Consider the following 17,255-nt stretch of genomic DNA (forward strand, 5'->3'; position numbering starts at 1 on the left):
TACAGTCCCACCTCCCCTGACTTCCTGGAGATATTCAGATTCTGCAGTGCTCTGGAGCAAGAAAGGTGGGAAAAACAGAAGCCAGGGTACCAGCAATGACTTTAAGAAGATGGATGCACCAATTTAGCCCATGTATAGAATATAAATGGGTCACAAAGTAGTGTGGGTCAACCTTTTCCAGCTCCAGAAGTGGTTTTGGCAACTGGTCCACAGTCTGGCCAGCCCCAAAAGGCATTTGGCTGCCCAGGTGTTTCAGTTATATCCCATCCTCTCTGAATAGTCTCATCTGGTCCACCCATGGACAGCTCTGCAGTAGGTAGGGTGCTCTGACTCCCTCCACTCCTGGAGATCCCCTAGGTTGGAGTGGGTCACTCTCCTGATGGGGTGGATAGCTGAGTGTTTAAATGTTGTCCCCATGTGTGGCACTGTCAAGATTGTCACATTCCAGTGACAGAACCAGAGCAAGACCTGTCTTATTATACAAGAAGTCAGCATTAAGTCCTTGAGACATCCTCATGAGGGTCAAGCCAACAAGAATTCTATCTGCTAAACATAGAGGTTGCTCATGACCTGGGAGAAAGCTCTGTGCCCAAACCTGGAGCAGTAAAACCTGCCTTACAGCACGTGTGCCTGGAGACCCCCACAGCTGGACATCTCTGCACCTTTTCCCTGAGCCTTGTCTGGGAGAGAACGGGCTGCAAGCGGGCAGATTAAAACCCAACAGACAGAAAAGCTTCTGGCAGCCATAGCCAAACTGCAAAGGTCTCCATGGTTGTAATGATGAAGCAGCCTGCACCAAAGCAGGAAGCACTCTGGTGCCCCACTGAACTCCTCCAAGGAACAGAAAAATGCTAACTACTTGTTTATAAGCTGGAAGCGGGTGTGTGCAGTCATCTGCATAACAGAACTGCCCAAGCTGTCTCTTTGTGTGTTTTCCAGCTCCTATGTTAATCACTGACCCTGCTGACTCCGGCATTTACCAGTGTCTCACTGCCCTGTGAGCACCGCTTTGCATTTGCAACCGAAGAAGTTAAAAGGATGAAGGATGAGAAGGGAGCTCAGCAGCTGTGGATATGAACACCAGCCTGCCAGAGGGGAAAAGAGCCAGGACTGGACAGGTTGATAGAGAGAGTGGAGCTGGCTTTGAAAGATTGTCTGAAGGGGATAAAGCTCACCAGGGAATGGTTTAGGTCTCTCTTCCTTGCACTGTAGCTTTTCTGGGTCCAGTGAGAGTGACCTCTTTGAGTACTGAAGGCCAGTGTTCAGTGTCACCTGGGATGATGACTCCTAAATGAGGGTGGGAGGACTCTCAATCGGCCAGTCCACAGCTTCCAGGGAGCCCTTTCCTCCTGTCAAACCCTCCCTGCATTCCTGGGATCAAATGTGAGACAAGAGAAGTGGGAAAAAATGCTCAGGGATATGTGCTTCAAGGCAGTGAAGGTATGCCTTGATTTGTGTAGCAATGCTTGCCCCTGGACTGCGGTGTAAGCAAAGGCAGCAGGAGAGGGAGCTGGGCACATTTACCCATTGAAATATCTGTGTTTGGTTGCTTCCTGAATTGCACAGGAATCCTATACATGGTGTGTCTGTGAGCCCTCCTGTCCTCTCATCGCCAAATGCTGCAGCAGACATCATGCCACAGTGAGGTTCTCCAAGGGCAGTGGCATGTGGGGCAGGAAACCCTTGCTGTCTCTGGCATCAGGAGTTACTCTGTGCCCCTCACTGGATCTGGAGGAATTGTGGCAGGTTTCAGGCTGGTCCCCAGGGATAGGCTGGGGAGAGGGAGAGGAGGCTAGATACTACCTGCAACCAGAGCTACACACACACAGGGGACGTGAAAGCACTGACACAGTTAGTGAAGATCCCAGCTCTTCCCTCTTGACCAAACTATGACCCCTGTCATTAAAATGCATCCAGGCCTCACACCGATGACCAGATGGGCTCCTTGGGTTCCTGTTTTGGGGTGGTGTAGGTTGGGATGAGACAGGTTCTGGAGGAAGCTCTAGAGCTCTGGACGTGTGCAGACGCCATAGGGTGGAGGTGGTGTTGACAACTTAGCAATGCTGGATCGATGCTGGAACGAGGTGCCTGATGTGCTGGCTGTTTGCACAGCCTCACGTGATGCCCAAGAGACAGGGTGAAGGCATTGTGAGATCGGGAGTTAAGGAGGGGGACCTCGGCCATGAGATTAGGCTGAGGAGGCAGCAGGGCAGAGATAATGGGGAGAAAGACAGCTCCACTGAGGGCCCAGGCATCAGCAGGCAGATGTAAGGCTGTCCAGAGTTGAGGACAGAGAAAAGGTTTCTGTAATTTGGGTGCCTCCCACAGACAAATGAGAAACTTTTGACGGGCAGCTTTGTCTGCCTTAGGAGCCCAAAGGTCCCACCAGCCTGGCCTTGCTGATGAAAGGGCCGCACTTGGGAAGGAGAGAGGAAAGGGCATGTCCTAGCTAGCAGGACAGAAGGACCATGGCCTCGTCAGGAGCAAGCCAGGAGAAGGGTTCAGACACAGATACAGGCTGTGCCAATCCTTGGGCTGCAGTGACACTCACCCGGGACATGCCTGCTCCCCGTGGGACACGATGGCGGGGGCAGGCGCCGAGCTCCCACCCCGCGGTCCCATGGGCTCCGCCACTCGCCATGCGGCTCAAGCCATGCAGGGCATGAGGATGCTTTGGGGCGCGGGGTGCCCGGGCGCTCCGGGGCGCAGCGGGGCAGGGCGGCCGGAGGCGGCGGGCCCTTTAAGTGCGGCGGCGGCGGCACAATGGCCATTATCACTTTAGCTTTGGAAGTGACCCCCGGCCCGCTCCGCTTTCATCTGGGCCGGGGCCGCGGGGATGGCCCGCTTCCTGGCGGGGGAGGGGAGGGCGGGGGCCGGCGGGGAGGGGAGGGGAGGGAGGGGCGGCCCGGCCCGGCTCGGCCCGGCCCGGCGCCGCACGCGGCCGCCCGCTCCCGGGGGTCACTGCGGGGCTGGCACCGGGGCGGCCGCGGCTCCGCGCCGCTTCCTGCCGCCGCCCTTAAAGGTGCGGGGCGGCCCGGGGTGCGGGCTGGGCGTGACTTGACCCGCGGAGTCAGGTGAGTGCCGAGCCGTGCTGGGCGCCGTCGGGGCCGCGGCTCCTCGCCGTCCCTTCCAAAGCCGCGGGCTGTCCCGCTGTGGCGGCACCATCCCCGGGCGGGCGGGCGCCCGTCCAGTCCCCTTCTGCCCTCGGTCTCCGCTCGGCAGCTGCCCGGGCACCGGCGGCCTCTCCCCCGGCCCGGGGCTGTGTGTCCCTTTGTCTCCTGGCGAGGGGAGCGGCCGCCTGTGCTCCCACCCGGGGTGCGGAGCCGGCCCCGTCGCGGGGCAGCCGCACGGAGCCACCCCCGGCGCCTCCGGGAGAGGCGTGAGCAGCCGCGGGTGCCGGGCTGGGGGTGTCCCTCAGGCGCCGCCCGCACCGAGCGCTCGGTGCCCCCGCCCGAGGGGCGGACGAAGCCGGACTTGGCTGCAGCGCTTCGGCCTAGGTTAAGGTGGGTCTGAGGCTTTTCCCTCTCTTGGTGAGCTACGTCCCATTTATGAACTTCGGTGGATCTGTGAATATTGGCAGATGGAGCAGGCATCCTGCTGCCTTTGCTGCTTGCCCCTAGAGCTCCTCCGGTGATATTTCTAGCCTAGACAGCTGCTGGAGGCTACCACTTCTGTGCTCCTGCCGCACGGTCCCGCTGGTTCAAATATCCTCCTCTCAAATGAGTGCCGGTACCACTGGGGTGGTGTGAACCGCAGCTGGGGCTGGGCGGTGAGCCACTGTACCCAGGTGGGCTGGGGTGCATGAACACCCCTGCTCCTCTGGGGCACATGGGGTCTTGGGCAGTTGGGGCTGAAGTCTCCTGGATTCCTGCTGGTGGGAGCAATTTTGGGACTGGCTGGGGGAACTTGCACTACTGGATGCCACCAGCCCATCAGTTTAGGTGAGGGAACGTGACCTGCAGCTGTTTCTTATCTGTTACAATGCAAAAGTGGCCAGGTTAGGTAAAACCTTTATCAGCAGCAGAGAGCTCCCTTGGTTACTTCTTGGTGCTGAGGTGGTTTAGTGAACACTTGTCTGTCGTGTTCAGCATGCTTCCCTGGGGCTGTGCAGGGAGAAGTGTTCCCTTTGCATGAGGTCCTCTGTGCTGAGAGCTGCTGGGTTTGATCTGGCCATGAACCAAGCCCCCCCAGCTTTTCTGACTTCTGCTTCTGATTACCCAAGCCTCTCTCCACCTGCCCCAGGAGTTCCCTGCTGCTGATTCAGCTGTGGGTTTTGCCTTGGGATTGCTCTGGGAGTAGGAGCTGACAGTGACATTGAGGCTGTGGATTTATTGCTGAAGAAAAGGATTAATGGCCATTAAGCTGTGCCTCTAGCTCTTCCTCAGTCCTTAAGGGGCTGGGAAATGCCTACTAGGACAGAAATACCAGGGTTGTTGCTGATGCTCTCTAGTTTATATCCACTATGTCCTCACCCTCTTCTGGGTGAAAGGCATCTGTCTTGTCTTTCTTGGCTCTTCTGGTGGGATGGTGCTCAGCAGATTTTGGCTGTTGGAACAGGAGGTGGCTGGCTCCCAAAGCATTTGACAGACCACAGAGAGGGAGGACTTGGGCTCTCTCGGCTCTATAGTTGTCCTGAGTTGTGCCTTTGTTTCAGCTCCTCAAGCTCATGTCACTCAACATAGTCTTAGTCAAAGTTTCTACAGACTTCTAGGAAAATAACAATGCAAATCTGACCTGAAGTGACAATTCCATGCCTTCTCAGACCAGGATTTTAGGACAGGTTTATCTTCCCTGCTTCACAGCTGTGTGCATTCTCCTGTGTTTGTCTCTAGTAACTGATGCCCTACAGCTGTGGGAGCAGCTGTAAGAACGCTCTGGCCTCTGACATGCAGGAGATTGTGGAGAAGTTTGGAGCAGGGGAAGGGATGCAATTGGTGATTACCTGTGATCTGATTAAAGGCAAGACTCAGTGGCAGCAGCACGGAGGCTCCTTGTGAAGAAGAACTTTTATGTGTCTGTGTGATTCTGTGGCACCTCATGTGGTTTGTTCATGGCCGGGGGCCATAGATGTCACAACACTAATAACCATATCTGGAGCAGGGCTGAAAATGGGGAGAGTCCTGGCTGGACATCTGCTTTACTGTAGAGCTGCTGCTTTTCCTGCTTCTACCGTTCCTCATGTACCCACAGAGCTGTGAGTGTGTAGTCGTACCTGTGAAGTGTTGAGAGAAGGTGAGCTCTGGCTGGGCTGTGAACTGAGCAGGCTGCAAAGTGATGCTGTACATAGTAGGTGTGATATGAGAATGAAGATTAGGAGAAAATGGAGGAGATTTGGCTTCTTGAGTGAGGTGTTGTGGTCCCTGGGAGAAAACTGGCCCAAAAGGGGGAGAGTAGGCTGGCTGGGGAGAGGCCTGAGCTGTGTGACTGTGAAAGGATGCTGAAGAGGGCTGCACTGATGAAGCCGGAGCTGAGAGCTGTGCAGCCATCATGAAAGCCCCTGGAGTGATGGGGACCCTACTGGATTCCACAAGCTGAACAAAGCTTTTGGATTCCTATGTGGAATCCAGTAGAAACACAAAGCTTTGACCCTTTGTATTCCATGAGTTCCATGTATTCCATTCCATTCCTCTCTCTGGCATGCAGAGGGAGGTAGGACGAGACTGGGACCGGCTCAGGCAGGGAGGAGTGCTCCATAAAGAGTCTATAGTACCCACTCAGTGCTTGGACTCTGTCTGTACTTTTGGGTTGCCTCCTGCCTGGTAGCTCATCCAAGAGAAGCCCTCCTTTCCTGCCTTCTCCTTTGCCGGTGGTGTGTGCCCGCTGAGCAGCAAGTGACATCTAGTGTTGGCTCAGGTACTGTAGCCATGGCTTTGGCTCTGTCACTTCCATCCGAGGTTCTGTGGCAGTTTTGGGTGCCTGCAGTGGGTGCAGCTGCAGTGCCCTGCTCTGAGGGAGAAGGCAAGCTCCTTGCCCCATCTTCTGTTGTGCTTGAACCGGGTGCACCCATGGCCCCGTGCAGGGTGGCTCTGTCACAGGTCCTTTCCTGCAGCGATGGCAAATGTTTTCCCTTTGAGGGAAACTTCTCTCTGGGTGCTCATAGGGGAGTAGTAAAGTGGAAATGATGGAACCACTACAGGGAGAGGTCGGTGTCGGGGTGATGCCAGGCCAAAACCAGGTATGCCGTGGTAGGAGGTGACCTGGCTTCCCACCCCATGGGAGCAGTCAATCCTTAGTTTCGCTTTGCCAAGTGTAGGCTGTGTGCCGTATGTGCTGCCCACAGGAGGTCACTGGTGAGCAAGCTGAGCTGTTCCACTCCCGGGTCTGCCTGGCGAGGACTGGGGCTTCCTCCTTTGTCCTTGGAATGTGCAGGGTGGCCTTTCCTCTACCTTTTTCCCCCATCCTGTCCTTTGCGAGCTGGACTTGGAGGCCGGGTCACTGCCAGTCTGGAGTGTGCAGTATTTTCATCTCCAGTGACTTCTTTATTTTTGCCATCCTTCAGGATGATCCAGAGGCACCAGCTGGTGCAGTCTGTGCTGCAGGAGCTACAGGAAGCCACCGAATGCTTTGGTCTGGAGGGCCTCACCAGTGCTGCGCTGGAGGCAGAGAGGACCTTGTCATCCTTCTCCCTACCTGGTTATTGTGGAAGTCAGTTTCAAGAGGAGCTGGAGGTTGACCGGGTAGCCAGGAGCCTCTATCCTGAGGATGCCCCAAGTAACATGCTGCCTCTCGTTTGCAAGGGCGAGGGGAACCGCCTCTTTGAGGCTGCTAGTGTGCTGCTCTGGGGCAACCCCAGCCTCAGCCTGGAGCTGCAGGTGCGAACTGTGGTGGAGATGCTGCTGCACAAACAATACTACTTGAATGGCATGATTGATTCCAAAGTGATGCTGCAGGCTGCCCGCTACTCCCTCTGCACTGAGGAGACCCCGGAGATGACCAGCCTCCCCATGGCTATCCTGGAAGCCATCTTTGATGCTGATATCAAAGCTACCTGTTTTCCTGGCACCTTTGCCAACATGTGGCACGTCTATGCTCTTGCCTCAGTACTGCAGTGTAACATCTACTCCATCTACCCTATGAGCAACTTGAAGATCCGACCCTATTTTAACCGGCTGATCCGGCCCAGGAAGTGTGGCCCACGAACCTCCACGCTGCACATCATGTGGTCGGGGCAGCAGCTCTCCCGGCAGGTTTTCAAAGCACAGTATTTTGTGGCTGTGGTTGGCCTGGAGGAGCTGGAACCCACAATACCTTCACCAGAGCCTCCTGTCCAGCCCATGAAGACCCTTGAGCTGCTGAACAGTGACCCCCAGCTGACCTACTCCAACCTGCGTGACCGCTACAGCATTACCAAGAGCACCTTCTACCGCTGGAAGCGCCAGTCTCGGGAGCACCGGCAGAAAGCAGCTGCCAGGTTTGCAGCTAAACACTTCCTGCAGTCCTGCTTTCAGGAGGGCAATGTCATCCCCCTCCAGCACTTCCGACAAATGTTTCCAGAAATCTCCCGATCCACGTACTATGCCTGGAAGCATGAGATGCAGAGCATGGTCAATGGTGACACCTCTGCTCTGTCTGAGGCGCACAGCTTGCAGGAACTTCACAGGGTTGTCCCAAAAAAGGCTGATGTGAATGAGCCAAGAAATCCGCAGGGGAGCTTGAAATCCTCAAGTAATTCTCCAGATCCCATTCAAGCAGGAATCTTTATGCAAGGAGCCAAATCCTACCTGGAGAAATGCATTTCCATGAACACTCTAGTGCCTTACAGATGCTTCAAACGCAGCTTCCCAGGCATCTCCAGGTCCACTTACTATAACTGGCGAAGAAAAGCAATCAAGGAGAACCCCAACTTCAAGCACCCCCAGTCACCCTTGGATAACCAGAAAACTCTAGCTATAGGAAAGCCATTCCTGCAGCTGAAGCCAAGCAGTGTGCCTGTTAGGAAGAGACGGAACGGAGACCGGCCAGCATCCAGGAGTCTGCTGCAGCTCCATCCTTCTCTGTGCTGGAGAAAGCAGCTGCGAGACGTGGCCAGGAGGCAGGTCCAGCAATGGCAGCTGCCATTCTGCAAGTACCGCCTGCGCTATCCATCTCTCTCCTCCACAGCCTACTGGTTTTGGAAGGGCAGTGGCCAAACCATTTGGCAGCGTCGCCTGCCCTGGAGCAGCTCCAGCCTGCCATTGAACCGTGTGTCTTCCCTGGCACCTCCACGAGCAGAGCCAGGCCTCAAACCTCAGTGCCATGTGGAAGTAGCCACCAAGCACATAGATAAGCCAGTGCCTGCTGTGCCGTGCAACACCAGCATTTCAGGCTATGCCATGTCGGAGAGAGCCAGCAGCCGGATGTTTGTGATGGATGTCATTGCCACTGCCCAGTTCAAGGCACAGGCCAAGCTGTTCCTGCAGCAGCGCTTTGAGTCGAAGACCTTCCCAACCTACAAGGAGTTCAGTGCCCGCTTCCCGCTCACGGCCCGCTCCACCTATTACATGTGGAAGCGCGCCCTGCACGATGGGCTGACCTTGGTGGATGCCTGAGCTGGCCACAGCTCCTCTGCTGCTGTGCCCTTTGGCTCTCTGGTGCAGTGCCCGGGTTGGGGCCTCGCTGATTTTTGTTCTGGTTTGGTTTTCTTTTGTTCCTAGTCTCTGGCTTTTCTTTTTTGTGTGGTTCAATCAGGTATGGGAGCATCCTCATAGTGCCTATTGCCAGAGGCTGGAGGAGTGGAAGGAGAAGGCATTGAGTATCCCAAGGGAGAGAGGCCAGGTAATTTTCCTTTCTTTGTGCTCAGAGGATGAGCAAGGGAGGTAATACTGTGCCAGTGTCATGGGATGCTGCTGGGCCTCATGAGATGGAGGATGTGAAAGTCTCTCTGCCCCAGGTGGTTGCTTGAATGAGTAATGTGGATGTTCAGGATGAGCATGGAGGTGCCTAGCATCTCATCAGTGAGCAGAGTAGTACTGGCTCAGCTGTAGGTGAGGAGAGGTTTGGGGAGTGCTGAGCTTTATGTAAGAAGCATCTTTGGGCTTTTCCCAGCTAAGGAGAATAAAAGCTTCACTTGGGATGAGTGAAGCTCTTGCTTTTAGGCCCCGCCTCTGGCTGCCCTAATCTTTCCTAGATGAAGAGACTGGTAGATGAGGGGACTTGTTTGTGTCCTCACTGTAATCTGTATGCTGGGAATGCTAAGCCAGGAGTCAGTGTCTTCTGCAGGCTGTGCAGAAGCTGTCCCTGACCTTTCAGGTCTTGTAGCAATAACCTTTCACACAACCCTTTATTCTCTCAGCTGGCAGCTACCCTACTTTTCTAGGGTCTCTCTTCCTGAAGTCTAGGAGAATGCAGAGAGACTGCAACTTGTGTGCCCAGTGTCCCTGCATCCCCTGTGCTGTGCTGCAAGCAACATGGATGTGTATTTCTCACTTGTAAGAAACCAAAGCAATAAAGAGTCTTCCACTCCTAGCCCTGTGTGGTTTCTCACTCTCACTGCATGGTTTCTGGGCAAGGCTTTTTTTCCCTCTCCCCCTCTGCTTTCTAAAACTGTTGAATGGGCAGGGAGAGACTGTGCACATGTCAGTCCCTGCTCCTGAGAAGGTCCTCTTATGGTTCCTGGTGGGGAGTGTCTGCTGCTTGATGTTGCCTCTCTGGAGGCCTGGCTGGAGCTGTGCTTTCCCTGGTAAGAGCCTAAGGCTTGCTTTCCAGAACAGATACAAGGCTGGAGATAACCCAGTGTGCCCAGCCCTGTGTGACAGCAGGGGTGCACAGACAATGTCTGAGATGGTGGTGGTCGTGCCCTGAAGTGGTGGTGGTGTACTGGGAGGCTGAAACCACCTGCTTGTACCTCTGCCCTGTGAGCATCTTGAGGTGTAAGGCTGAGGTGGTCTCTGCCTGACTCCAAAAACCCCCATCCCCTTAGTGTGTGAGTTCTCCTGTGCTGTCTGTCAGCATGGCTGTGCAGGACTAAACTGTAGGATGTCTAGGGCTGGCTGTCACCACTGGCTGTCACCAACTGCAGTACCTGGTCTTGCTTCCCAGAACTCAGAGCAACCTACAGATGTGTGGGGAGAGCTTCCCAAGCTCTGCATTTACAAGGTCAGCTCCTGAGGCTGGGTCAGCAGGACTGACTCTTGTCTTACTTTCAGGCCTTTGACAGGGCATTAGGAGCTTTGTTGACCGTGATAAGAGGAGATGCCATAACACATGTGGCGTGTCTGTCCCAAATCCATCCCCCTGCTCTGCCCCACCTCCTCCCAAAACTGCTCACAAATTACTTGTTTTTCCTTAAGGTATCTGGAACCTGTCACTGGCTGCTGCAGCCTGTTCCTGAGTAGTTTGGCTTCATTCCCTGTGAGCCTCCTAGGCAGAGGGGCCCTGTGCTAGAAAGTTCTGCTGAGCTTTCTTCTGCAGCAGCCTGGCAGGAGAAAGGGGTGCTCAGGCTTGTCCTGTGGTGGGGCAGCCGTGTTGAACCAGGACCTGGGGCATGTCTAAGAAACCATTTAGCTCCTTGTCCTTGGTCATGGTGGGGTCTCACCACTGCCCATCCAGTCTGGCACATCCTCTGTGGTCCCAGAGGAGAGGTTCTGTGGCACTTGCTGTTTTGGGAAGGGAGGCACATAAGGAGCAGGGAGCTGCCAGGCAGTGCTGTGTGCTGCTGCAGAGAGCCCTGGGCTCTGTGTCAGGAAGTAATTGAAGTAATTAGCTGCCAGGGAGGACTCATCCATGAACTCCTCTAAGGGACTGAGCTGGTAATTACTGCAGAAAGATTACCTATGTCTGCAAACTGCTGGAGGCTAGAGATAGCTGCTTTCAGCAGCAGTGGTGGTTGTGGCAGCAGCTGTGAGAATGGATGGAAGACCCATCCCCAGAGTGTTCTCTGGCATGCCTGAGCCAAGGGAAGCAGCAGGAAGGGTGGGTTTTCTGGTAGTGGCTGGTGCCAACATGGGCCCTGTTTGGATGGCCATGAGGCTGGGGCAGCCTGTGCCTGACAGCAGGGTGGGGCATCCATCAGCATGGATGGTGGTCAGGTGCTGCTGGGGGCAGGTGAGCATCAGGAGAGCCTGGGGGAGCCTTTGTGGTGTGGCCCAGTGCTCTGCAGGGTGAAGAAATGGCTTCTGCTTCACACCACCCAACTCTCCCTGAACTGGGAATGCTGCATGCATCACACCTGGCCAGTTGCAGGATGAATCTCTTCTGGGTACTGGGCTCCACAACCCTTTGCAAGACAATTTTTAGAAGCCCTGATGAAGAGATCTGGGTGTAATATTTTCCATGCCCTAAGCTGGATGCCTGGGTGAGGCATGGTGGGGAGAATAATACTCATTTGCCTCCCTATGCCTTGATGGCAGCAGGCCATGTTGGATCACTGCCAGCTGGCACCACCTAGAGGGTGAGTGCTCGGTCATTATTGATGTCATTTGTGGCTGAGCACAGTTTAAATGGGGGGAAATTGTAGGAATTGATTGGTGAATGTCTTGCTGCTATCACACTGGGCTGGTGCTGAGAGGTGAGTTTGGGGCGGGCTCTGCTGCTCCACATCACAGTGCCAGGCACCGGGTGGTGAACGGTGGGCAGTGAGCTTTAGCTCAGGTGTCACCTCAACTCCTTCACAGACAGGTGCTCATAAATACTGACCCCAGAAACGATGAAAACTAAAAGGTGACTGAAAAGCAGGAGCTGGGGGGCTGCCAAGCACACAGGGGCCAGCCTTTAGCTTACCTGTAATTCGGGGCTCTCCTCTGCCCTGCCACTAAGGCATCTCATTGCATCCCTGGGAGGAGTGTGGGAGGTGGGCAGTGCAGTGCAGCAGAGCCTGCCCAGGTGCTGAGTAGTTGATTATGCCCGAGCAAAGCTTTGGGACATTTAGCTGATACATGTTAGCTCAAGCACGGCTTTACCTCCAGATTTTGCACAGGCAGCTTGTTTGTTGGTGCAAAGAGCAATAGTGTTGGTCTTAAAAGCACATCAAGGTGGCAAAAGGGTTGCATTTCACAGGATAGCTCCTGTGCTTCCCTGGGATCATCAGAGTAGAGAAGTAGCAGCAGCAGGAAGATAGAGAAGCTAGAGCCACCATTCAAAACTGCTCACGTGCTGACAAGCATAGCAGCAATTCATTATCAAAAATATATGTGTGGGGAGGGGAAAAAAGATGAGAGGAAAAAAAGGGATCATTTTTAACAGTCCCCTGCATAATTCCCTCCATAGGTTCCGACTACAGGCAACTAGTGCTGCCAAGCCAATTCTGTTGTTCAAACAGAATCTTTTTCCTCCTGTGCCCCAGGGGTATGTGTGGGGAACCATTTGCCTCTGTCCCAGCAGGTTATGCCAGCCACTGTCACTGTTCCCTGTTCTTCTACCACCCGCTCTGCTTCCTTTCCATTAAAATTCATCTCATGTGCTGTGGCTGAAAATGTCTTCTGGAGTCCAGCTGTGGCCCATCACTGCCCTGCCATTATGCTTCATGAATATTTTTTTTACTGAACCAATTACCCAAACATCAGATCTGCCTTTTTCATGTTAGAGCAATGGCTCTGGCCTTTCCCTGGTTGCTGCCAGCTGAGAACCTCCCTACCTGCTGCAGCAATTCCTGCTGGCAACACCTCATTGTGTTTCCCTGCATTTCATCCCATCTCCACCACTCCTGCCTTCAAGGTAGCCCAGTCTCTCTACTCTTCTTCTGTATTTCAGAACCCTCCTAATTTGTCTCATTAGCAAATGACACTTTTTCCTATGCCAGCTTGCTAGTGAAAATATGGAAGATCAATTGTTGTATAGATCCTCAAGGATCTTATCCTCCAGCCCAACTGATCTTCTAAAATATCAACAGCCCATTAATACCTGTCTTAGCTGTCTTGGACCAGCCCCCACCTGACAACTCTTGGCATGGTTCCATCCCAGCAGTTTGGCCAAGTTCCAGATGCAGGGTTCCAGCCTTTCCTCTGCTAGAAAACAAATAACCTGATGTGTAAGGCTATTTTTGCAGAGTCAACATCTGGAAAATACTGCAGTTTTGGAGAAAATACTCAGGTATGAAAGCACTTTAGGAAGCAAACTTTCCTTTTTCTAGCCTAATATTGTCAAGAGTTTGGTGCCTATGCCTGGACTTTGCTATATTATTTTGAGGATGGCATTTCAGCAGATACTGCACTTATATTTGCATTTCATTTCTCCTCCCCTGTCATCTTCCTTTACTGATCTCCTCGTCCCTTTTCCATCACTTTGGTAACTGTAGTGCTGGGAAAGGTAGGAGAGCTGTGGCAGGATGGACACACACTCCTGCCAAACTCAGGTGCTTGAGAATAAAGTTATCTCTTCAAGGCCCTTCCATAACTGTGTGAGTCTGGGCAGGGAGCCTGCCTGGGTGGCTGGAAGGGCCCCTTGCCCACTGGGCTGTCCCTCAGCCCCCTGTGCCAGGAGAAGGCAGCACTCTGACCTCTGTGAGAAACTGGGATTGATCCTGCCTGACATTTTGATTAAACAACAAGATTTAATTAAAGATGAAGTCAGCAAATACTGCAAGTATTACAAACTGATTAAGCATTGTGTCTCAAAAGTAGACAGAGCAATTGCAGAGCAGGGGCATTTCTGCTGGGAAGCCTTCTGAGGATGGGAGCAAGTTGAGCACAGCCCTGCAGCCTGAAAAGCTCCTGAGCAGAAATGGGCAGGGTGGGGGGAGAAGAGAGGCTCTTCCACCACTGCCCCCATCCCATCCTCATCCCCATCCCACTCTCTGTCATAGCTGGAGGGGCAGCTCCAGCTTCTCTGCTCAGGGGAGATCCTGCTGATTTTGGGTGGGGAGACACAGGCTCTGTCTGGCCCAGGAACTCCTAAGCTGGGTGCTTCTGACACCTGTTAGTCTTGAGTCTCCAAATCTTCTGAAGTACCATAAATGAGAATATTTAAATTGCATCTACAGCATACACCTGCTAAAGGGCATTTGTGGTCCACCTGCAAAGGCCTTCCTTGCTTCTGAGATGCAGCCCAGACATCAACTGGAGCAAAACCAGGGTCAGCTCAGACAAGCAGCACACCTGCAGACCTGGTCCCCAAATGTCCCTGTGCCTGGACACCAGCAGGACATGGAGTGGAGCAGTGGAGAGGGGGCTGTATTGGGTACAGCCCCTTGGCACCACAAGGGATAGCTGGGCAGAGGAGGGTGGTGCCAACACTGTCCTGTGTCACCCTCACAGCAAGCCCTGTCACTCGCCAGTGACCATGGAGACCATGCCTTGTCCTCAGCAAGGTGTCCCCCCCCCTGGTGCTCTGTCTCCTCTTGACAGCACTTGTCCTCTTGCCCCACGGGGACGGCTTGACCCCAGCAGTGTGTTCTGGCACGTGTGGCTGCCAGAGTCTGTGCAAGAGTGAGCTGGTGCCTGTGTGTGTGGTGAGAGCAGAGCTAATGAAGCTCCTGATTTCCCAGCAGCTGATGCCTGCCTGAGCAATAGCTCCTAATTGGCTTCTCTCTGCAAAAATCCTCTCTCACCAGCCCCAGGAGAGATGGCATTGCCACAGGCTGTGCCTCCCCATGTTCTCTCCACTGCAGGCTGGTTTTGGGGAGCAAGGAGGAAAAGATAAACTAGTGAAGAGATGCACTGCTACATGATTTTTAAAGGGTTTTTTTTTGACAGAAATAAAAATTTGCCCTGTCTCAGAAAATTAGCTATTTCCTTACTGGATTACTGTGAAGGGAAAACACTCACTATGTTATTAAGTGAGCAAAGGAGTCATTCTGCTTTTATTTCCCCATGTTTCTTTCCTCCCCATCCTCCAGATGAGACATGGGGGTGAAATAAAGGCATTTCTGCTCCACCAGCATGGCTGCAATCCCACCCCCCGATGGGTGCTGGTGGAAGAGCAGATGGTGGCTTTGTCCTCCCAGGGAGTGAGGGTGCTGGGAGTGCAGCAGGAAGGACACCCCATATCCTGCTCTGGTAGTTTCCACATCACCCACCTTGGGGCTGACCCCAGGGAGGGGCAGATTGGCTGGGGGTGTGTGGGAGGACCAGTGTCCTAGTGGATCCCATTGGCTGGGGACAGTGTCCCACAGGGGTTCTGAGTCCCCTACAAACCACACCATATTTTTCCCCTTTGCCGTCCTCTCACCTGTGGGAAGAGGAGTGAGATCCAGCATGGCCCCATCCCAGCATCCCCCATCAGTACTCCCAGCTCCTGTTTGTAGGCAGTGAGACTGTTTTGGCACACCAGAGCATTGCCAGGGGTGAGCAGTGGCAGCAGAGCACGTGACAGCTCAGATGTATTGATCACTCAGATCTGTGCTGAGGGGCTGGTGCTTCTTTCCTCAGCAGCTTTCTTCCTGGCTGCATGCAGAAGGGGGTAGGATTCAAAGGCCACCCCCACGCTTCATCCACCCTGTCCTCAGCTGCTTCTGAAGAGAATGGCCTGCAGGAAGTGCTCACCTTGATGCTGTGGAAGTCACAGAAGGAGCTCAGGCTGGAAGACAATGTGTTTTCCACTGCTGTGAAAAGAAACCAAGTCCCAATACACCTCAGACAGTGCTGCTCTGAGATCCTGGCTGAGCAAGGAGCATCTCCAAGGCAGGGGAGAGATGGAGGGGATGTTCAACCAGTCCAGGAAGTGGGGCTGGCTTGGTCCCCAAGTTGTTGTCCTCATAGCAAGGAGGGCATCTGGGACACCTGGTCATGGCACTTGTGGCAACCCAAAGGCCACAGAGTGTGTGAAACGAGAGAGGGGTGTTTGTGCACAGATTTGGGGAAGGGGGCAGGGAATGGGCTTTCTGGTGACTGTCCACATCTGTCACTCAGTGTCACTGGCTTAGGATGAAGGCTGGTAGTACTGGTGGGGAAACTGAGCCACCAGGGCATGGGCATTGGCATCACTGTTTCATCAACCCTCTTCCATCCCCATCTCAGAGACCCCAAAGTTTCCTTCATCAGCCACCAGAGATGTCACTTTGTCACCGCCCCTCTACACAGACAAAGGTCATCTTTGCACTTTCTGCCCTCTGCATCACTTCCCACAGCAGTGACCTGCCAGGCTCCCTCCATTCCTTCTTTCTGAGCTAGACATGTTGCCAGGCCAGAACTTGAGGCTATTCCTCCTTTCCCCCAAATTCCTGAGTATCCCCTGTGGGATCTGGACCATTACAGAGCTCTGCTGCTGAGCTGAGGGTCCTGACTGGGAGAGGGACCCCTTCTCTGGGAGGGCAGGAGGAAGGGGGTGAAGAGTCACTTCTTCCACACCCACTGGTAGTTTAATTTAACTTTTTTTTTAAGCTCAGTCAAATTTCTGGAGCTTGAACTTTCCCTGACTGCTGTGTCTTGTTGCCTTTTTGCTTCCTTCCCTTCTGCTCAGGCAGCTACAGCAGAGGCTGTGAGTCTATAATAAGTTATTCAGCAGTGATCATGCTCCTTCTTGGATTTAAATTTCCACATGTTTCCCTTCAGGCTGTTTCCAACTAATTTCTGCATTTGCATAATGCCCCCCTTAGGGATGCTCTGGCACAGCCCCTTCTCCCCCGCTTTGACAAGTTCATCAGGGATTCAGGCTATTAGTGGAAAAGACTCTAATTCTGTTGGCCCTTTAGCCTGCTCCTTCCCCATGCAGCTCCAATTAAAAAAAGACAAAGAAGCAGTTTGGGGTTCAGAGGCATGGACTGCCCATGGGAAGTGGGCTGAAGACTGCTGGACCCCCCACCCTTGGAAGCCCCTGCAGGGAACCAGCTGGAAGAATTACAAATTCAGAGGCAAATGCTGTATCTTATTGTAGATTCTGGTCTGGCAGCCCAAATAATTTTGTCTCGACCAGAATCAGCAGAGATCCTCCCACCCCTGCTGATTCTGGGGTACTTGAAGGGCAGAGATGAGCCCTTGCCTGGTTATTTGGAGGGATGGACATCCAGGAAGGCTGAGCACATGCAGGAGAGGGGAATGCAAACCATCACATGGGTGCCAGGTGAGTCTGCCCCTTATTACTCTTCTCTAAGGCCACCTCATCTGTTTTGGACATGCCAGCCCTTCCCTGCAAATTCTGCCTCTCTGTCTGCAGATCAGAAGCAAGATCTGCTTATTTCCTCCTGATGTTTGTATTTTTCTGCCCCTCTTCAAGCAGATTTTATGCTACTCCTACTCACACAGATGCTCCAGTCTCTGTCCCTAATTCTTGTCCAACTACACAGAGGGAAAAAAGCCTACACCACCATTCTTGGTGATATTTGCCCACTGTGATCTACACTGAAATACACCTCCCTCCAAGATACCCAGACACCAGCTAGATGATAACTTCCTTCAGGAACAGCA

At 53.6% G+C, this 17,255-nt stretch overlaps 1 protein-coding gene across 1 annotated transcript; it reads left to right on the plus strand.

Annotated features, from left to right (window-relative positions):
• The first annotated feature begins 6,500 nt into the window (after window positions 1-6,500).
• On the plus strand, window positions 6,501-8,528 carry VRTN (vertebrae development associated). Its single transcript, XM_058026949.1, has one exon. It carries the CDS (start codon window positions 6,501-6,503, stop codon window positions 8,526-8,528), a length of 2,028 nt encoding a protein of 675 aa, XP_057882932.1.
• Window positions 8,529-17,255: the final 8,727 nt, after the last annotated feature.

The sequence above is a fragment of the Melospiza georgiana genome, chromosome 6 (assembly GCF_028018845.1).
Source record: "Melospiza georgiana isolate bMelGeo1 chromosome 6, bMelGeo1.pri, whole genome shotgun sequence".
NCBI lineage: Eukaryota > Metazoa > Chordata > Aves > Passeriformes > Passerellidae > Melospiza > Melospiza georgiana.

Excerpts from the sequence above, each read along its gene's own strand:
- VRTN (XM_058026949.1), top strand. The coding sequence starts at position 6,501 with ATGATCCAGAGGCACCAGCTGGTGCAGTCTGTGCTGCAGGAGCTACAG.